The 22,059-nt window shown below is 50.9% G+C and overlaps 1 protein-coding gene across 1 annotated transcript in view; it reads left to right on the forward strand.

The window, feature by feature from the left end:
• The window catches only part of UMODL1 (uromodulin like 1), an 82,331-nt gene that overhangs the window by 23,153 nt on the left and 37,119 nt on the right, over positions 1-22,059 (forward strand). The window contains exons 7-10 of the mRNA XM_068969419.1: positions 8,243-8,250; positions 13,145-13,399; positions 16,341-16,453; positions 18,411-18,630. Of these exons, the coding sequence (XP_068825520.1) occupies positions 8,243-8,250; positions 13,145-13,399; positions 16,341-16,453; positions 18,411-18,630 (596 nt within the window). The remainder of the gene's footprint in view (positions 1-8,242; positions 8,251-13,144; positions 13,400-16,340; positions 16,454-18,410; positions 18,631-22,059) is intronic.

Below are 22,059 nucleotides of genomic sequence, written 5' to 3' on the forward strand. Positions count from 1 at the left end.
TGCGTCTAGGAGGTGAAAGCCAGCAAGGAGAGACGGAGTCAAGGAATATTTTAGAGACTGAAGCTTTGGCACTTACTGATTAATGAAATGTAGAAGAGGAAAAGAGGAACAAGGCAGCGTGTCCTGGTGTAACCGCGAATAGATGGCAGATGAACTAGGAAGGCTGGGGTTATTATAATCATGTTTGACAGTTTAGACTGAGGTGGAGATGAAAGCAGGTGGAGATGCCAGGTGCTGACTGTGTTGGATCATTGGGGCTGGAGCTCAGAGCAGGGCCTGGGATGCAGTAAACCTGGGTTGTCCATGTGCAAGTGGCGTTTGAACTCTGGGCTGGTTGGGAGAAGGGAAGGAACCCTGTATTTAAACATCTTCCCACGTGGCGCAGTGGTAAGGCACCTGCCTGCTAATACAGAAGACATAGGTTTGATCGCTGAGTTGGGAAAATCCCCTGGAGGAGGAAATGGCAACCTGCTCCAGTATTCTTGCCTGGAGAATCCCAGGGACAGAGAGCCTGGTGAGCTACAGTCCCTGGGGTCACAAAGAGTCAGATGCTGAGTGACTAAACGACACCAGGAGGAGGGGCTTGCAGAAGTGAAGTGAGGTGGAAAGAAAAGCAGGAAAGATGATGCCCAGAAGTCAAGAATGGATGATGCTTTACAGACATTTACCAAGAAGGGGCTCAGAGAGATCAAGCAGAATTTAGAGGAGATATGGGCTTCCAGTTCAGTTCAGTCACTCAGTCGTGTCTGACTCTTTGAGCTTTCAGGAGGGTCTTATTTAAAGACGGTGATGCCAAAACATATCTGTGTGCAGTGCAAGAGACACACTGATTCTCACAGCTTCAAATAGTGGGTTGGAGATGAACAGGTAGAGGGTTCAGCTGGCAGCGACAGGGCGCTGAGGGTCAGGGGCACATCCATTCACTTACCGGATACATTGTAAAGAGCACCTATTGTATGCCAGTCACTGACTGCTCTAGCTGGGTTCCTCAGAGTCCGAGATTCCCTTGTTCCCTTGGAACTCATGTTTCAGCGGGGAAGATGAAAAAGATGTGGACAGATATGATACAAATTATGGTGCGACAGTTCTGCTATGGAGGAAAATGATGTAGGGAAGAGATGGGCAGGTGCGCTGTCTCAGGTGGAGGGGCTGGGGCTGCCCCTGGGGTGGGCTGAGCTTTGTGAGTGTGAGGGGGTCCTGAGACCGACAAGGGACAAGGAGGATGTGGTGGGCTGAGCCATGATCCCCAAATGACCGCTCCCTAGCCCAGTACCTGTGAGCAGGACATCTCACACCATGGGGCGGGGGGCGGGCTCTGCAGGTGGGATTAGGCTGAGAACCTTGCCACGGAGGTGACCTGGATAATCTGGGTGGGTCCAATGTCATCAGAGACTCCTCAGGACAGAGAGGCTGAGGGTCAGAGCCAGAGAGAGCAGATATGATGAGGGAGGCAGAGAGGGGAGAGGAGCCGCCTCGCTGGCCTCGGAGGCGGGACGGGACCACCAGCCTCAGCGTGTGTGGCCCTCCAGGGACTAGGGCAGAAAGAGATGGTTCTCGCTGGAGCCTCCGGAAGAATTGCAGCCACACCTCGATGTTAGACTTCCGGCCTCCAGGGCTGTGAGAGACCATTCCTCTTGTCTTCAGCCTCTGAATGAAAGTTCTTTACGGCATGGGCTTTACTTTCACCACCAGACGCATCCACAACCTGGCATTGTTTCCACTTTGGTGCACCCCTTCTCTCTCTCTGGGGCCATTTCTCCATTCTTCCCCAGTGGCATATTGGACACCTACCAGCCTGGGGGCTCATCTTCTCTACATACTGTTTATGGGGTCTCAAGGCAAGAATGCTGGAGTGGTTTGCCATTCCCTTCTCCATGTTTTGTCAGACTCTCCACCATGACCCATCCGTCTTGGGTGGCCCTACACGGCTTGGCTCATAGTTTCATTGAGCTACACAAGGCTGTGATCCATGTGGTCATTTTGGTTAGTTTTCTGGACTGTGGTTTTGATTCTGGAGACTGTGGGATTGTCGTTCTTGTTTGTTCTATCTGCCCTCTGATGGATGAGGATAAGAGCCTTGTGCACACTTCCTAATGGGAGAGACTGGCCGTGGGGGAAAACCGGGTCCTGCTCTGGTTGGCAAAGCCATTCTCAGTAAATCTTTGATTTTCTGCTAATGAGTGGGGCTGCGCTCCCTCCCTGTTAGTTGTTTGGTTGCCCTGAGGCAACTCAGTCCTGGGGTCTACAAACTCTATGATCGGGCTAATGGTGACCCCCACGAGGGCTTATGCAAACACACATTTCCCAGGGCCGCTGCTGGCAGTGCCCCGTCAGCAGGTCACTGCTGACTCACGCGTCCACAGGAGACCCTCAAAGAGCCAGATAAAACTTCGCGACTGGACAACAACAACAAAGTGAAAGTGTTAGTCACTCAGTCGTGTCTGGCTCTACGCCCCCATGGACTATGTAGCCCGCCAGGCTCCTCTGTCCATGGGATTCTCCAGGCAAGAATACTGGAGTGGTTTGCCATTTCCTTCTCCGGGGGATCTTCCCAACCCAGGAATCAAACCTGGGTTTCCTGCATTGCAGGCAGATTCTTTACTGTCTGAGTCACCAGGGAAACCCAAAGTGTGTGGTAATTCTTCCCAGCAGCCACAGGGAACTAATGCAAGGAATCAGGGCCCAGCAGCACGGAATTCAAGAACAAGGAGGCCGGTGGGGGTGGAGCCAGGCAGGAGGGTTGCGGACAGGAGGCAGAGCCAGGTAGGGCCCACATGGTGTAGACACGGCAAGACCATGGGAAATTGTAACGTTTTACTCTAGAAAATTGTAGACAAGTATACACACAGAGAGAAGAGTATAACAGGTAATCTGATGATACTCGGAGGATCCTGGTTTCATATCCCCTCGTCCATCCACCCCCTCCTCCCCCATCCCCATTATGCTGAAGTCTCTTTCCTCAAACCACTTCATCTGTTACTACGTCAGAATGAATTCCTAGGACAGAAGAATGAGATTTTTAAAACACTTAAAAAAAACAAAGCAATAATTCCTTAATATCATTGAACAGTGTGTTGAAATTTCTAGTGGTCTCACCTAGTGATCTCATTTTCATAATTTTTCAGTTTGAGTTACAATTTAAATCAGGTCTACCCATTAGTAGGCTTCAAGTTTGATCTCTGATCGGGGAGATTCTCCTAGAAGAGGAAATGGCAACCCACTCCTGTATTCTTGCCTGAAAAATTCCACAACAGAGGAGCCTGGCGGGCTAGAGTCCATCCCCACAAAACAGTTGGACCCAACTGAGCACACAAGCATGCATGCTCACCCATTAGTAATGGGATCTCTTACGTCATTTTTTAAACTAGAAGTTTCCCCCTCCATCTCTGTTTCCTTGTAGTCGCTGGAGGATCCTGCTCCCTTAGCCTGGCAGAGTTTCCCACTGACTGGGGTCTGCCAGTTTGCATCCCTGGGGCTCCCCATCACCATGACCCCTGCTGGAATTTCTGTAGACTGCAGCTGGCTCTGGGGCAGGCCTTTTCAGTGGTACTCAGGCCTGCTTTGTATCAGGTGAAGTTAATGAGTGCTTACTAGTGCATTGAATATATAGGGTGGCAGAGCAAACCTGCTCTACTGAGACACAACTGTCAAAATCTTACAACCCCGACCGGGTGACAGAGCTGTCCCTTCCCACCTGTTGGATTCAGAACGGGCTGCACTCAGCAGCTTGTGGGCCTTGCCCCTCACTCCGAAGCCCTCACCAACGGCTCTGGAGTGATTTAAGGACACCCTACACGCCCTTGCTCTTCAGGGGATGGGGTATGTATGCTGCACCCTGTTCCGGACTTTCCTGAAGGGTCCCACTCTGCTTGCTGCCTGAATGACATACATCTCACTGCCACCTTCCTTCCTCCTGTGACCACATTATGCCCCAATGTCCCCAACAAACCGTGGGCTGTGGCATCCCTGTCTCCGGGCCAGCTCCCCAGAGAACTCACACTAAGTAGTAATGCAAACCCATCTTCACTCATTTATCAAACCTCGATGCCTGGCCGTGGGGGTGAGAAGCGCAGGGGCCACTAAGACGGGCCACATGGTCCTGCGACGTGAGACCTCCTGGGATGTGTGTGCGCACCAACGTCACAACGAAAGGAAATGTGAGGTTCTAGACAGAGGTCAGTGAAGATAAGGATTTTTTTTCTCATCTGAATTTTGGACCTGAGTGCTACCGAACCAAACTTGGGTCCATTTGCTCCTGTGTTACAAAGCCAGTCTACTGATGCCAGTCATGGTGAAGGTCATGAGCCTGCTGGGCAGGGGACTGTGAAGGCCGAATCCCATCGGCCATCAGAGTCATGCAGGGGCCTGTGGATAAGCCCCAGATACCAAGGATGGAGGAGCAGAGCCCCGTGTGAAGAACCAGCTCACGTCCCCCACCCCACACCTTGGGAGTGAGCAAGGGAAACTGTTCCTTGTTCTTGCCCCACCCACCCCACCCCCACTGCAGCAGGGGCCCCTATGAAGCCTCGCCTGAATTTCTACTATTAAAGAGGCCAAGAACCCTGGTCAGTAGCAGGGGGACAGAAGAGGATGCTGTTGGGTAGGTCTGATGGCCTTAGTATCTCCTCTCAAGCAGTTCAGCAGAAATGCGGGTACACCTGATTCAATCTGGCCTCCAGAACTTCCTGTTATCATTCTGGGATCTGACCTATTACTTTAATAACATGCTAACAGCAGTGGAAGGATAAGTCACCCCTAGTCTTAGCATCCCAGCAAATTATTTTTATTTTCCCCTGTTTCCTTCCAGTAATTTTTTTTAAACCTTATTTAAATTCTGCTACATATGCAATTTTATATCTGGCTTCTTTACTTCCCATTATGTCGTGTAAAGATTTCTGAGAAGCAACCTGGTCTTTGTGATTACGATTTTCGATGGTTGAGTAACAGTGGTATGCTACAGCAGTGATAAAATGCGCTTAGCTATTTCCCTCAGGGGCGGCTTTTAGGTCACCTCCAACATTCTGCTCTGAAGACTAGAACGTTCTTGCTAATGTTGTGAAGTGGTTATGGAGAATATTGTTACAATTGAGTTTGAATTAATAATTTAATCCACATGTTCTTTCCCTTTGAAGGGAGGGGTTGGCTATTCCTAAAGTCTCTGGGTTTTTTTAAACTTTTTATTTTATATTGGAGTATCTGGTGGCTCAGACTATAAAGAATCTGTCTGCAATGCAGGAGAGCTGGGTTTAATCCTTGGGTCAGGAAGATCCCTTGGAGAAGGGAATGGCTACCCACTCCAGTATTTTTGCCTGGAGAATTCCGTGGACAGAGGAACCCGACAGGCTACAGTCCATGGGATCACAAAGAGTTGGATACCACTGAGCAACTTTCATACTCATAGCCGATTAACAATGTTGCTATAGTGGACAGTGAAGGGACTCGGACATGCATATACATGTATCCATTCTTTCCCAAACTTCCCTCCCATCCAGGCTGCCTCATAATATAGAGCAGGGTTCCATGTCCTATACAGTAGGTCCTTGTTGGTTATTCATTTAAACAAAGCAGTATACTCGTGACCATCCCAAACTCCCTAACTTCCTTACCCCACCTTCTTACCCACCTGACAACTCTAAATAAGTTCTTTCTCTAAGTATATGAGTCTGTTTCTGTTTGCTAAGTTCAGTTCAGTTCAGTCACTCAGTCGTGTCCGACTCTGCGACCCCATGAACTACAGCACGCCAGGCCTCCCTGTCCACCACAAACTCCCGGAGTTCACCCAAACTCATGTCCATTGAGTTGGTGATGCCATCCAACCATCTCATCCTCTGTCATCCCCTTCTCCTGCCTTCAATCTTTCCCAACATCAGGGTCTTTTCAAATGAGTCAGCTCTTCACATTAGGTGGCCAAAGTATTAGAGTTTCAGCTTCAACATCAGTCCTTCCAATGAATACCTAGTACTGATTTCCTTGAGGATGGATTGGTTGGATCTTCTTGCAGTCCAAGGGACTCTCAAGAGTCTTCTCCAGTACCATAGTTCAAAAGCATCAATTCTTTGATGCTCAGCTTTCTTTATAGTCCAACTCTCACATCCATACATGACTACTGGAAAAACCATAACCTTGACTAGATGGACCTTTGTTGGCAAAATAATGTCTCTGCTTTTTAATATGCTGTCTAGGTTGGTCGTTGCTGTCTAGGTTGGTCATAACTTTCCTTCCAAGGAGTAAGCATCTTTTAATTTCATCACCATCTGTTTTGTAAATAAGTTCATTGGTATCCTCTCTTTTTAGATTCCACATACAAGGAATGTCACACAACACTTCTTTCTCTAGGTCCATCCATGTTTCTGCAAACAACATTATTTCATTTCTTAATGACGGAGTAATATTCTGTTGTGTGTGTGTGTGTGTGTGTGTGTGTGTGTGTGTGTACAGACCACATTGTCTTTTTCTCTTTTAAAAAAGCACCTGTCAGCCCCACTTCTGCAACAAAACACTCCTCTCTTGTGCCCTGGGGCTTTGTCTAGTTAGAACCTGTGCCTCTTCTGTGCACAAATGCACCCACGAGCTTTTCACAGAACCCCTACAGACCAGCCCAGATCACCTGGACTGATCCCCAGTGAGCATGAGGAGTGCTCAGTGGCTTCAGTCGTGTCCGACTCTTCGCAGCCCTATAGACTGCAGCTCACCAGTCTGCTCTGTCCACAGGATTCTCCAGGCAAGAATACTGGAGTGGATGCCATGCTTTCCTCCAGGGGATCTTTCCAGCCAGGGGTTGTATCCGAATCTCTTATGTCTCCTGCATTGGCAGGAGATTCTTTAAATCCTGAAGGAAATCAACCCTGAGTATTTATTGGAAAGACTGAAGCTGAAGCTCCAACACTTTGGCCACCTGATGTGAAGAGGTGACTGATGGGAAAAGACCCTGATGCTGGGAAAGATTGAAGGCAAAAGGAGAAGGGGGTGACAGAGGATGAGATGGTTAGAGAGCTTCACTGACTCAATGGACATGATTTTGAGCAAACTCTGAAAGATGGTGAAGGACAGGGAGGCCTGGTGTGCTGTAGTCCATGGGGGTCACAGAGTCAGACACGGCTGAGAGACTCAACAACAACAAGTGCCACCTGGGGATGACCCATGAACATAGAAGGTTGGAATAGTCATCTGCTCAGGCATCTGCAAAAACATCAGGCTCCATTTACAGAGAGAAATACTGCCAAACTGCCATGCTGCTGCATTGTAAGTTTCCCTCAAGATAAAGGGCCACCTGACAGCTGAACATAAATAAACAGAGAAAGTGCACCGCCCCAGATTCACTTCCAACAGGGCAGGAAAGACATAGCTAGTGTCTCCAGATCAGAAATTTAGAGTGAATTCCAATTGTATATGGCTAAGGGAAACAGCACATGTTTTAAATTTAGAAGCTAATATAATAAATGAGCTATCTGCTGGAATGAGTTAGAGGTACAAATCCATGGAAAATACAGCACAAATCTCAGATGCTTTTCTTGTGAAATTAGTCACCCAATTAATGACACACGGGGCAGCTGGATTCTTGCACAAAACAAAAACTGTAAGAGATATTGCCCAGTTTGCACTGAATGTTCCAGGAACGTGTTCTGCGTTTAGGATGGATGGAACTGGATTCAAGGGTCATCCTAACTCCCTTCAACATGGTCCTTTCCCAGCTGGGGCCTGACGATGGTGTGCCTCTTGGTAAATAACTGTTCTGGGTCTGCTGCTTGAGGAAGGCAGGCTGCCAAAGACAGCCACTCAAGTTCACAAGCCTGATCTGCAACCAGGTTTTTGACAATTGAAGGCTCAACACCTTGGCTCTAGTCCTCAGTGTTTACAAGGTTCAGGGGTCCAGCTGAGAGGTCCAGGGGTTAGAGAGGAGCGGAGCCTGACACGGGAGATGTGGGAGAGGCCATGGCGTGGGCATCAACCTTCCTGCCCCTCCAGACATGGGTCAGGGCTGCCTGGAAAAAACAAGGGCTGAGACCCGTGGACACAGAGAATCTAACGTGCTTCACTGAGATCAACGTCGACTCTTGAATTCAGGTTCACAGCTGTAGCCTGAGGAGGGCCACAGGGCAGGGGTACCCGGGGATCACTCACAGTCGAAAATCAACTGATTTATTTTCTGGGACCACATTTTAAAAGGAGGGGGCATTGCCAAGACGGGGGCAATGACAGAAAGTGTCCTGGCCGATGAACTGAAATCCAAGTCAGAGGGAAGGTGGCAGGGTCAGAAACGACAGATTATTTCCAGTTTACAGTGTCTCAAGGTCTGTCCTAAGAGGAGGGAGGGAGTAGCCTTAGCGTGTCAGAAGTTGGCTGGTTTTGCAGCAACATGGGGAACTTTCCAACCAGCTGTGCTGTCTCGCCAACAGCTGCCTTGAGAACTACTTAGACTGGGGCGGTGGATTCATTTTCTGGGGCTGCTATCATAAAGCGCCACAAACCTAGGGGTTTAAAGGCACAGAGATTCATTCTCCCACAGTTCTGAAGGGCAGAAACCTGTCATCCTCGTCCCTGGGTCCAGGTCGAGGTGCTGGCAGGGCAGGTCCACTTCGGAGGCTCTAGGGACACCCCTGCTTTGTACGTCCCTCTTTCCGGGGGAGCGCGAAGTCCTTGGCTTGTGGCCACATCACCCCCACCTCCGAGGCCGACACGGCATCTTCAGTTCCTCTGCTCCTTCACGTGGTCTCCTCCTCTGTACGTGTGCCCACTCTCCCGTCCTGTGATGGCACCGAGGGCCCACCCAGACAATCCGGGGCCGTCTCTTCTCAAGACCCTTAACTTCATCATCCTGAAAAGACTCCTTTTCCAAATAAGGTCACATTTTCATGTTCTAGGGATCAGGAGCTGCTGTCTTTGGAGGTCAGTCTGTTCCTGGTGATGGGATCGTTTAGGAGTGCAGCACAGGACAAGGGGGAGCTTTGTCATTAGTTATTAGGTAGCTTTGCCACTTACTTTCTCCTTGATCTTTCTAGGCCTCAGTTTTGTCCTCTGTAAAATGGGTTCATAGTAGTATATGGTATTGTTGGCAAGGCTGTGCGGTATGACATGTCCTGTGCAACAGCACTCAGCCACTGCCATCTCTAAGTGTGTCACTGATAGCGTGGCCAGCAGTGTGATGGAGTCACGGGAGGGGGTGCTCCCAAACTCGGCATCCCCTCTGCTGATACGATGCCAGCCACACTGGCTTGCACATCCCGCGCATGTGTCTGGTATTGCTGTGGACATTAACTCATCTTTATTTCCATCACTGCCTGGAGGCACAGTAGGTACTCAAGAAACATCAAACCATATGAAATTGCCACTGCACTTGGTCAAACACAGTGGAATCTGGACAGTGGCAAATGTCTCCACTGGAGAAAGCTACACCTCACCATCTGGGAGACGGTGAGGGACAGGGTTCTTGCTTGGAGAATCCTAGGGACGGGGGAGCCTCGTGGGCTGCCGTCTATGGGGTTGCACAGAGTTGGACACGACTGAAGTGACTTAGCAGCAGCCGCAGCAGAGAGACAGAGAAGCCTGCCATGCTGCAGTCCTTGGGGCCCGCAGAGTTGGACATGCCTGGGCGACTGAGCAACAACAAAACAAATGAGGTAGGATCGTCTGCGGGGGGATTTATGTCTGTGGATGAGAGGGCCATGTATCCACAGCATCTTCACTGCGGGAACCATGGATAGACGACAGCTTTTTAGGGTTGACAGTCATCAAAATGGCCGTTGATGGCTCCTCAGCCCAGTGACCCAGGGACCCATGGTATCTTAATTTAAACAGTGAAGATGGGAATTTCTCTGGTGGTCCAGTGCTTAAGACTTTGCACTTTCTGCAGGGGTCATGAATTCAATCCCTGGGTCAATCCCTAAGACTCCGAAGGCTACACAGCAAGGCCAGAAAAAAAAAAAAATTCTTAAAAATAACCCCCACCAGTGAATGTGTCTCCAGCCAGCCTGATACTGTCAGCCCCTGGGAGTTCTCTCCAAGAACTAGGGACCACTTTCCGTTTTAATTTCCCTCAGCCCTGGAGACACTGTCTGTAGCACGTGCTTGTAAAGGGCCACACACAAGCCCTTAACATGAATTTGTTTGCAGTTCCATGTCCAGTGATGCCTGAATGACAGCCAGGAAGTGGGGTCGGAGCCTGATGAGGGCTGGCTGCTGCCGCCCAGGCCTCGCGTCTCATTCTCAGCCCCACTGTCCTGTTTGGTGTGTGTTGAGTTGCCACCTGTGGGACTGAAAACGCATTTGGTGTCGTGTGGTGTGACCGCATGAATCAGATCATGCAGTGCTTTTACAGCTTTTTAGGAAAGTTGTAGCTTTTCCTTACTTTTTCAGTGAGACACGTTCCCAGGGACAGACCTAAAAGCTCTTTGGTTGTTAGACCTGCAGCAGGTGACCGTCTTGATTCAGGGTCCCAGTGGGTGGGGACGTGGGAATGAGACCTGTGGTCTCAGGGTCTGAGCTGTTGGCCAATCTTCAGCTGAAACAAAAGATGGTATTGTAAAGAATGAAAACTGTTTGACAAAGGCACAGAAAAACACTGGATGATTCAGTGAAAGGACTGACGTGTACAGGCTCCCTCCTCCTGCAAGGAGAGGTCTCAGAAAGCTGCAAGAATTTAGATGGAGGGAAGCTGGGCTCACATGTCTCTCCAGCATCCACTAGTTTATGCCCTCTGCTTTGAGGAGACTTGCAAGGGCTTCTGGTGGGGAAGCACAGTCACTGGGCACTGCCATTTCTAAAGGGCAGCTCAGGGAGGACACACAGGGCCGGGCTGCAGGGGAAGGGAGGGACTCCAATCCAATCCTGAGCCTCTTGGCAGCCAGGGCAAAAAGGGAGATGGTTGACTTGTGCCAGTGATACTTTTTACTAAAAGGAAGCATACACCTTTGTCTGAAAAGACATTTTTTCATAATATTTGAAAACATATATCCTATGAATCCTTATAAGAAGGGCTTTGGAAACAACGCATATTTTAATTCTTTATTCTCTAGTATGGTTTTACAAAAGATTTTTAAAAATTGCCTTCTTGCTTGTTTCTTATTGAACTCAAATTCTGCTATAAAAATGATGGTGCCTAGACGTTCTGCCACCCTACTTTTTGTATAATTCATGTTGCCCAGTTGCTTGCTGTAAAACCAGAATTTTTCTCGCACTAAAGGGATTTAATTCCATGTGAGCATTAAAATATATTTTGGTTGTTATATTCAAGTGTTGCTCTTTAAAACATGAATTTCGATCTGAGAACACAGAGCACCTCAGCCTGACTCTGTCTGGTCTTGCTTCCCTACCGGGCCATTGTTTTGGGGATGAATTAGCCAAGCAGAAGTCCAAAGGCAAGTGATGAAGTGTTTGTGAATCAGAAGAGCGGGCCCTTTGATTTTGTGTTGAGATAAACGTAGCACAGAAAGCTCACACCGTGTGTTAACCTGCTCAGGCTGCCATGACACGCATCACGAACTGGGAGCTTAAACAGCAGTCAGGCTTTTCTGGTGGCTCAGTGATAAAGAATCCGCCAGCCAATGCAGGAGACGCAGGAGACCTGGGTTCAGTCTCCATGTGGGAAGATCTCCTGGAGGAGGGCATGGCGACCCACTCCAGTATTCTTGCCTGGAGAATCCCATGGACAGAGGAGCCATACAATCCATGGGATCCCAAAGAGTCAGACACGACTGAATGACTGAACAACCACAACGAACAGCAGACATTTACCTTCTCTGTCTGGAGGCTGTAAGTCCAAGATCAAGGTGTGGTCAGGCCGGTGCCTTCTGAGGCCTCTTGGCATGTAGATAGCTGTCTTCTCCCCGCATCCTCACAGGGCCATCTCTCTGCATCCTGGTTGCCCCTTCCTATAAGGACACCAGTCACAGTGGGTTAGGATCTAGCCTAATGACCTCACTTTAACATAATAACTTCTTAAAGACTCTGTCTTCAAATACAGCCACATCTTGAGGCATTTCGAGTTAGGACCCCAACACATGAATTTTAGGGGAATACAATTCTGTCCATCACACACCATAATGTGTTTTCGACCGCAGCTACAAAAACAGCTTGATTATTTCCATGGGTTTGTTATTGTACATAATGCTGCAATGAACATGGGGGTGCGGGTGTCTCTTTGAGCTAGTGATTTAGTTTCCTTTAGATCAATATCCAGGAATGGAATTACTGGATTGCATGGCAATGGCACCCCACTCCAGTACTCTTGCCTGGAAAATCCCATGGACGGAGGAGCCTGGTGGGCTGCAGTCCATGGGGTCGCTAAAAGTTGGACACGACTGAGCGACTTCCCTTTCACTTTTCACTTTCATGCATTGGAGAGGGAAATGGCAACCCACTCCAGTGTTCTTGCCTGGAGAATCCCAGGGACAGGGGAGCCTGGTGGGCTGCCATCTATGGGGTCTCACAGAGTCGGACACGACTTAAGCGACTTAGCAGCAGCATGGTAGTTCTATTTTTCTTTTCTTGAGGATACTCCAGGCTGTTTTCCATGGTGGCTGCACCAGTTTATATTCCCACCAGCAGTGCATGGGGGTTCTCATTTTTCTTTTTTTTTTCACATTTTAAAATCACTTTATTGAGGTGTGATTGGCATATAAAAAGTTGCACGTATTTAACACACATGACTTGATGAGTTTGAAGATAAGTATACACTCTTGAAACCATCAGAGGTTTCCCATTTTTCCATATCCTCGCCAATATTTATTCTCTCTTACCCTTTTAATAATAGCCATTCTAACACTTATGAATTGCTACCTCAGGATGGTTTTCATTTCCATTTCCTGATGATTAGTGACACTGAGCATCTTTTCTTGAACCTGTTGACCATCTGTATGTCTTCTTTGGAAAAATGTCTATTCAGATCTTCCGTCCGTTTATAAATTGGAGTATTATTTTTTCTTGCTATTGAGTTGCATGATTTCATATATATTTTGGATTTTAGCCCCTGATCATTGAATGATTTGCAGATATCTTCCCCCAGCCTGTAGGTTACCTTTTCATTTTGTGGCTGGTTTCCTTTGCTGGGGAGCAGCTGCTCAGTTTGATGTTGGTTCACTTGTTGACTTTCGCTTCTTTTGCTTCCCTCTGATGTTTTCTGCATCTTTCTTGTTCTACCCTTTTGTAGATTACCCTCCCATCAGAGACCTCGTGATCTTCAATGTCACCAGCAGCAGCTTTCAAGTGTCCTGGAGCTTAAACTCCACCCAGAACCACACTTTCTGGGTGCAGGTTTACCAGGGCGAAGAGTTGTTCAGGAGTGCCAGCACCTCTGGAACGAGTCTGGAGGTGGCCGGGCTGCAGGCTGGAGTGAGGTATGGGGTGAAGACCGGCTACCAGGCATGCAGGGCCCACATCACTGCCATGGTTGCTGCCAGGACCGGTAAGGCCACATCCAAAATCCTCATCCCCTGGGAGTGTCTCAGTCTAGTCCAGTTCTGTTGGCCCTAGTGATTCAAATCATTGTGCTTCCCGTGGGCAGAGCGGGGGCCGTCACTGGCCGGACCCCACCCCTCCTGGGAGGGGGACAGTGGGCGCGCTCCGTGTCCTGGAGCAGTGCCACGGCACTCCTTGCCTGCACAGGCTCCCTCGCTCCCCAGCACCTCATCCTGACTGAGGGCTCTCCTGACACGGGGTGAGGAGGGCTCTATGGAGACCTCATCTTTCTGGAGTTTGAGGGATGCATGAAGCGGTCAGATAGAGCGAGGCCCCAAGTGACCTAGAGCTGAAGAGACTTTCCCCCCCAACAAAAACACAACATATTCATGAACTGGGGATTCCAGTCTCCGTGTGACTCTGACTGGTGGCTGACACTGGCCACCTCCCCTCTGCCTGCTCTCAGTGGAGCTGGCTTCTAGAGACTTCTGTCAGATTTGGCCCCCCCGGGGTGGGGAGTTCCCTCCTAGGCTGGCCCCCGGCAACAGGACAAGGAAGGGTGCACTGGGGGACAGTGGGCTCTGAGACGTTCTGGGGACCAGAGAAGGGGGGAGCCCCAGCCTAGGGGTGCTGAGCAGGCAAAGCGCAGAAATCCCTGGGTGAAAGGCCCTATGAGGAAAGCGTGGGGGGAGGGGTATACTGGGAGCTTGGGATCAACATGTACACACTACTATATTTAAAATGGATAACCAATAAGGACCTTCTGCAGAGCATAGGGAACTCTGCTCAATATTAGGTAACAACCTAAATGCTGCAATAATTTGAGAAAGAATAGATACATGTATACGCATAACTGAACCACTTTGCTCTATACCTGAAACTAACATAACATTGTTAATCAACTTTACTAGAGTATAAAACTCATGTTTGGGAACACATGTAAGAATTAAAGATTTTAAAATTTAATAAAAAAAAAAGAGAATGGAAAAAAAAAAGAAAAAAAAAATTAAAAAACAAAACAAAACAAAACAAAAAAAAATAATAATAGTCAAAACGGTATGGAACTGGCATAAAAAAAAGACACATAGACTAATGGAAGAGGATAGATAGCACAGAAATAAACACATATATACGATAAAAAAAAATGTAGGGTACATCACAAGTAAAACAAAAGGTACACATACATATAATAAAATATATGTACAGTATGTAAATATATATATATAGTATTTAAAATACAAAAAAAAAATAAATAAATAAAAAGGTGAAAAGAAAAACAGCCTCTGGGGTCAGTTTCATGCACAGGGATAATGCCCATGACTGAATGAGTGAGGTATGAAAGGAGCAGTGTTACACCCTTTATGAACCAATTCAGGGCTTCCCCACGCGAAATCGTCAAAGCACACAGCACAGGTCCCTACCCAGAGGGCCCCTGGAGCCCTAGCCATGCAAAAAATGTAAGCCCTTGACTTTGCACAAGCCTCCAATTTCCAAACTGGTGCCGTCTTCTCTTCTTGTTCTATTTTCAAATTGTTCCATGAAGAAAATGAGGGGGGTACTCGCTTTCCTTTGAGGAGACAGGGATGGATGGGGCTCATCCCTGTGGGTCATCCTGGGGGTGGCCCAGCCCTTCTGAGTCCCTGCTGGCTTCTGTCTTCCGCCCTCTGCCCTCTACCTGCCCCCAGCTTGCCTCAGACATGACCATTTATGGAGCCAACATTCCAGCGCAAATTCATCTCTGCTAGGACCTGTAGTAGGAACACGTAGCTCCCCCCGACTCCTACTGACTCTGTGCCCCCTACCCTCTCTTCCAATGCAGGATAGATAATTTGGAAGATTCCAGAAGACTCCTGATTATCAGCTTATTCATTCCCCAGCTGATTCTCTTTCCTTCTCTATATTGCAAAAATGCCTTCTATTTGCAGAGCCTTTTTTTTTTTTTTTAAAGAAGCTTGATTGGCTTTAGAGGTCTTATCTAATTAATTTGACACTGGTACAAGCCTGCAATGTTGGAGGCAGTGGAGATTATTGTAGCAATGGAGACCCAGGGCCTCATGGTAAATCCGGGTTCCCCAAGCACTGGGGGATACTGACTACTCAGGAGGCTCTGTGATGTGGGCAGGGCTGGGGCTTGGGAATCCTGGGCCTCAAGGTTCATTTGTTTCTCTTGCTGAGGTGGGAGAAGGTTCAGAGGAGCCCTGGTCTAGAAATGGGCACTATTCAACCTTGGGGACATTTCTGGGGCTGTGTGTGTGCAGCAGTGATAAATTCTGCCCTTGCTGGCTAGTGGAGAGAGCCAGGGTGGGAAAGAAGTGTGAGTGGCCTGTAGGTCATTAGAGCTGCTGCAGCATCTGCTGTGGGTGTGGGCATCATTTTTGATAATGAAAGAGACGTACGTAAACTCCCACATCCCACCTTGATGCTTCCAGCTTCGCTTATGTCCACAGGAAACCAAACTTTCCTTGTAGGGTGACCAACCCTATCATATTGCCCTGGAGTGGGCCCTGGAGAGGTGGGAATTTTATTTTGGGAAAGCCAGAAACTCCTGGGCAAATCAGGATGAACTGGTCACCTGAGAGGGTGGGACATGCACTTGTGATCCAGGACAAGGAAAGCAGCGGCCACACCTCGTGAAGAATTGCTGGAGGGAGGGGTCTTCATAGCCCACGTGGCTGGTTGACCAGTTCCTGCTGCTAAGGACTATGTGACATTTATACCTCGTTCCCCTGCTCTGGCTCTAAAGGCGTGTGTTTGCGTCTGAGTTTCCATCATGCCAGTGCAGACGGATCATATTCCTTATGTTGGTTTCTCCTAATGTGACCACCAACCTGAGACTCATGCCTCAATCTGTTTTCTAAAGCCTCCCCCTCCAAAGAGTAAGGGACATTGGAAAACGTTAACAGAAAAGCTCACGGATTTCAGCTAACTCACATTATTGTCTGTCTCAGATGCCCGAGTGTTTGAAATCACGGTCAGGATCCTAAACCGCAGCGTGACGGAGGGGCTGCGGAACCGCGGGAGCCCTGAGTTCCAGGACTTCTCCCAGCAACTGATGCATGAGGTAAAGCCTGGGAGAGGGGCTTCCGAGGGTCCGAGCCAGAAACCAAATGGGAGGTCAGTGCGGGTGTGGGACGGGCACCAGTCACCAGGGCTGGGGAGGGGGCAGTCTCAAAACCCATGGTAATTACTCAAAATACCCCTTTTATGGATAACTTACCTAGATTTGGGGCCAAAGCATCTTGGATTCAAATGGGCTGGACCACTTGATGGCTTAGCTAGGTTTTCTGTTGAACTTTCCATCTGGGGTTCTGGGGCTGCTGCCCTCCTGCTTAGGGGCAGCTTCACTGAAGAAGTATTTACCAGGGATCACAGCATCCGTCCCTCCCTGGGGTTGAGGGGAGTCACCAGCACACGGCCTGGGAGAACAGGGCCAGTAGCAACTACCATCTATCCTCATAAGCTGAATAGGAGAAAAGAACAAAATGCTGAACTGTCAGAAACTATGAAAGGTCTAGGATTTCGTCCTGCCTGCAAGCTAGTAAGTTAGACTATTGGATGGACGCTGGCAGAGGACACGAGATGCCTGGATCGGAGATAAGGACTTCATTGCTCATGGCAGAGCAGGCAGCATGAGCATCAGAGGGGTGCCAGGTCCCCTGCTGGCCCCCAAGTCCCGAGCGGGTGACACAGAGGGAACCCGGTTCCCTCTGCGTGTGGTTGACGCACAGGCAGGACCTCTGACCGCTGCTGACGATCCCCATGCAAACCTGCCTGAACCTTGCAGAAAGAGACCTTATCTTATTTTTTTAAAAATATTTGTTGCTATTGCTCAGTTGCTGAGTCGTGTCCAGCTCTTTGCAACCCCATAAACTGCAGCAAGCCAAGCTTCCCTGTCTTTCATCATCTCCCACAGTTTTCTCAGACTCATGTCTATTCAGTCAATGATGCCATCCAACCACCTCATCCTCTGTCACTCCCTTCTCCTCCTGCCCTCAATCTTTCCCATCATCAGGGTCTTTTCCAATGAATAGGCTTGCCGCATCAGATGGCCAAAGTATTGGCGCTTCAGCTTCAGAATCAGTCCTTCCAATGAATATATCTGTTTTTATTTTTTTATTTTTATGTCTACTTTGCTATGACATGTGGCTTGTAGTTCCCTGATCAGGGATCACACACAGGCCCCCTACATTGGGAGCCTGGAGTCTTAGCCACTGGACCACCAGGGAGCTCCCAAGAGATGTTATCTTTGCGACATCAGACAGACAGATCTGCCCTTGCTCTGGATCGGGCCATCCTCTCTCTCTCCCAAGGCGTTCATCACACACGTGTCTTGGAAAGATATTCTGGAGCAAGAAAGAAGTTCTGCAAGCTCCACTTGCAGGATGTGTGGAAATGGGACACCCTGAAGGAGGGTTGCCTCTCTACGTTCATCTGGGGGGGTAGGGGTCAGTCTTTTACCTTTCTTGGAGAAGTCTTCCTGCTTTTTTGCAGTGATTGGCCTGGGGGGGCAGGAGTGGTGGGGAGGGGTTGGGGTCTCCTTGCTCTGGCACAGGCTGCCCTGAGCAGCTGTTTGTGCCTGCATTTCCTGAGGATTCAGCCTAGGGAGAGGGGACAGTGCCAAAGAGCCAGGTGATTGCTCCTCTTGGTCATTCCACCAGTCCGCCAGTCAACCCAGCTCTCTGTTTGCCTCTCACACACATGTTAACCTTCACACTGGTTTCCGGGGCACAGGGAGTGGGCCGTGCATCTAGGGCTGCAGGACGGGGAGTTGACTGTTGTGGTCTCAGCATCCTCAGAAAGGCTGATGAGGCCCGGCCCACTCTCCCAGGGCTCCAGTCATCCCGGGGGTGACACTGTTGCCCCAAGAGGTGGGTGAGTGGGAGCCTCCTCTTGGTCATGAAGGGGACCCGTGGATTCTGTGCACCATCCATGTGCCACTCCGGGGGCCCCAATGAGCAATGAAGACCTTGATGGAAAAGTCCGCTCCATCCGAGCATCTGTCGCCTCTCCCGGGCCAGGTCACCGCCTCCTTGCCGCCAGCCGTTTCTGACTTGTACCGAAGAGGGAAGCTGAGGCTGCAGGTCGTGTCTCTCCAGACTGGAAGCGTGGTGGTGAAGCTCAGGCTGACTGTGTGGGACCCTGAGTTCCCAGTGGGTGTGTCCACGCTGGCCCCCCTGCTCCCGGCTCTGTGGGCAAGCACCGTGTTCCAGGTTGACCAGCAAGGGACACATGTGCAAGGTGGGTCCCCCTCCCCACACCCTGGGAATGCCACCCTCATGCCCTTGAGTCTAGGCTGCATCAGTTCTGGTCAACATTCACTTTATTCCAAAAGGTAGATGGTGGTGGTGGTAAATCACTTCAGTCGTGTCTGACTCTTTGGGACCCTATGGGCAAAGCTCACCAGGCTGTTCAGCTCATGGGATTCTCCAGGTGAGAATACTGGAGTGGGTTGCCATGCCCTTCCAGGGGATCTTCCCCACCCAGGGACAGAACCTGGGTCTCTTGTGTCTCCTGCAGTGGCAGGTGAGTTTTTAATCACTAGCGCCACCTGGGGAGCCCAAAAGGTAGATAAAGCAAATGAAATGTGAGTCCTTATTCTGTGTTCCTCCTTGGGAACTGGGGCCTGGGGCCAGGCCCCCGAAACCATGGAGCCCACGTGCATCCCACACCTCCTGTTTCTGACAGGAGAAGTGACCTGCGGGGTCTGGAGACACTCACTCCCTTGGATGGAGCCTCTCATCTTCAGTGGGCCCGGAACCCAGGGCAGAACCAGGCTGGAGGAATCATAAGGGGCACAAGAGTGGGGGCTTCCTGGGTCTGCGTAGGGGCCCAGTGCCAGCTGGCCGCTGTGTGACTCGCCAGTATGGGGGGCTATGTCATTAACCCAAACACCTGTAATTTGACTTGGTGACGCAGGAAGTCACAGATCAGGGAAGAGGGGGAGATGGAGAAGCAGACGGTGGGGGGAGGGCGGGGGCAGGAGCAGTGAGAGATGGGGAAGCAGGGGGCTCAGAGTCAGGGATAAGACAGAGACGGAGAAACCGAGAGACAGAGAGAGAGGTTCAGGGGATCCAGGGTGGCCTGGGTGGGGAGAGACAGGGACTTGGAGAGACAGAGCTACAGAGGCGACAGAGACAGTGAGCTGTCATGTCAGCAAGGTTTTGCCGTCTGCTTGGGGACGCAGTTCCCTCGCATGTGAGGGCACCACAGTCTCTACATCAAAAAGCCTGTGTGCGGGTCAGTCTGGGCATGGCTGACCCCTCAGTGGAGTGGGTGCTGCCAGCTCCTGTGAGCTCAGTCCCTTCCGGCTTGCTGTCTCAACCTCCCCCAACCCAAGAAGGCAGGGAAGGTGCCGCTGGAGTGTCACACCTGGAGCACACTGCCTGCTTAGCCTGCCATCTCTTTGTCACTCACCCCCACGGGAATGGACATGGTGGCGGCCCTCTCTAACATGATGAGCTCTGCCTGCCTGGGCTCAGAGGCCAAGTGCCGGGCAGACGCCAGGCAGCCTGTGCGTAGATCCCCCAGGGCCCACCTGAGGCAGATCTGCACCGTCTTTGGAAGATCCAGCCCTCCTCGAGGTGCCTCCCAGCCATACCTCCCAGCATCAAGGCTTAGGTTACTCCATATCCTTGTCAAGTGAGGCTGTGGGTTCAATGGTGATCCTGCAAGATAAGAGAACACAGAACTTCAGATGTGACTGTATTTGGAAGAAGGGTTTTTCCAGATGACCAGGTCCCAGCAGCGTTGCCGTCATATTGTTATGACCTCATGTCTTCCCTGAGGCCCATTTCCCCCAAGACACTGGGTGGCCGCGTGCCCTGGTCTTCCTCTGGGGTGGTGTACATGTGTGGGGAGGCCCAGTGTTGAGCAGCACCCTGGTTCTCAGATCCTGTCCACTCTACCCAGCAAGGGAGGCTGGCTGTGGTGGAATCCCAGCTCTGATGCTGGCTTGCCGTGGACCACTGTACAAGGGACTTTGCCTCCTGGGCCTCAGTGTACTCATCTGGGAGATGGGAAGGCGAGGACACATCCCACCTCGTGGGTAAATGAGGGAGTGCTGAGGGGGATGGGGGGCAGTTAGCGCGTGCCTGGCACATGTCTGACAGCATCACCCAACACGTCGGGGCAATGCTGCTCTAGGACCTACGTCCGTACTTTGGAAGAGTTCTCGGGCCTGGACGGTCCCCCATCAGTCCTCCTCACTCCTCCTTCCCCTTGTTCCCCTTGTCTCTGCAGCCTTCGCCCCCCACCCCTTCCTAAAACTCTGCTCAGAAAGGGCTGTGCTGCGCACCTGCTCCAAGTGCAGACGACCCACCAGGCCTCCACGTGTGTCCACGTGGCCCCTTCATGCCATCATGCTGTGTGCAGACCTCGGCCCAACAAGGCCCTGATGGTGGCACCGTTCAGTGTGAGGGGTCGCCTGGGTCACCGCAGTACCCGGGCAGCAACGCCTCCTCCTGTGAGCTCAGGACAGGCCTAGCCACGCTCCCCAAAACTTCCCATTGGCCACAGGCTCCTGACAGCCTCTCAGATGCAGGGGCCCTTCCTGTCACCCCTGCGGGCAGTGGGAGAAGGCATGGGCAGGGAAGCCTGGCCCCGGGACTGTCACCATCCCCCTGACCTGCTGATGGGGCTCTTTCTCCACCATCGGTGGTGCTGCCTTTGGCACCAGCTGCTGTTAGAACCCAGTTCTCTGTGGCTACTTGCCTCCTTGAGTGAGACTCTGATGCCCGCCCCCAGGAAGGGCTGAGGGCTCTGGCCAGGCAGGCTTCACCCCCAAAGGCCACCCGGACCTCCAAGACAGCTGGGAGCCTCCCGAGGAGCCTGCCTTTGCAGGGATGGGGTGGCTTGTCCTTGGGCCTCCCTGCTGCATTCCTGAGGGTTACCTGGGGAGTTGCAGCTCTCCCGTGGCCTCCCCCTCCTCTAGTCAGGGGGCCACACCCTCGTCCCAGCTTCCTGCCGGCAGGAGCAGAGCGCAGGCCCCATAGGGGATCCTGTCTGCATCCTCGTCTGGTGGTCCGGGAGGCACGAAGGCTGCTCGGCAGCTCCCACGGCTCACAGGCCTGAAGCCGAGACCTGCACGGCCCCAGGCTTTGGCATAAGACAGAGTTGCTCTGGCTTGCTCCTGAGCCCTGTGCTGGCTGAGTGAACAGGGAACCACCTCCCCACGATAACCTCCGAAGCTCTGCGGATTGAACTCAGGTCTCAGTGGGGCCTCCACTCTCCTCGTGGTCGTCTGCCCCGGCTGGCCTGGCTCTGGCCCTGGCCTGAACCATCAGCACCTTTGAGCCCCTGCAGGCTGGAGGCTGGGCAGCACTCCAGGGGATCTGGGCCAGTGGGGAGCCCAGGGTCGGCATGTAACTGTTGCATCAGCTGATGAGTCTGCTGGTCTTCTGTGAAGATCAGATGAAGCAAAACTGAAAACCAGCAAACAGGCCTCTGAGCACCCGGCTGCAGAGCTTTTTCTGCACAAAACTGAACCTTTTCTGCCTTATTTTCACTCAAAGCCCAGCTAAGTCCAGGCTCCTCAGGTACCCTGAGCCTGGCCAGGGAACCTGCCCTGCAGCTCTTGGGGAACCTATGCAGAGGGCTGGTGACCATCCCTCATGGGGACCCTCAGCCCCCTCCAGGTACCCAGCTTCCTCTGATGACAGAGGGTGACTC

Source organism: Capricornis sumatraensis, chromosome 1, assembly GCF_032405125.1.
Source record: "Capricornis sumatraensis isolate serow.1 chromosome 1, serow.2, whole genome shotgun sequence".
NCBI classification, from domain to species: Eukaryota; Metazoa; Chordata; class Mammalia; order Artiodactyla; family Bovidae; genus Capricornis; species Capricornis sumatraensis.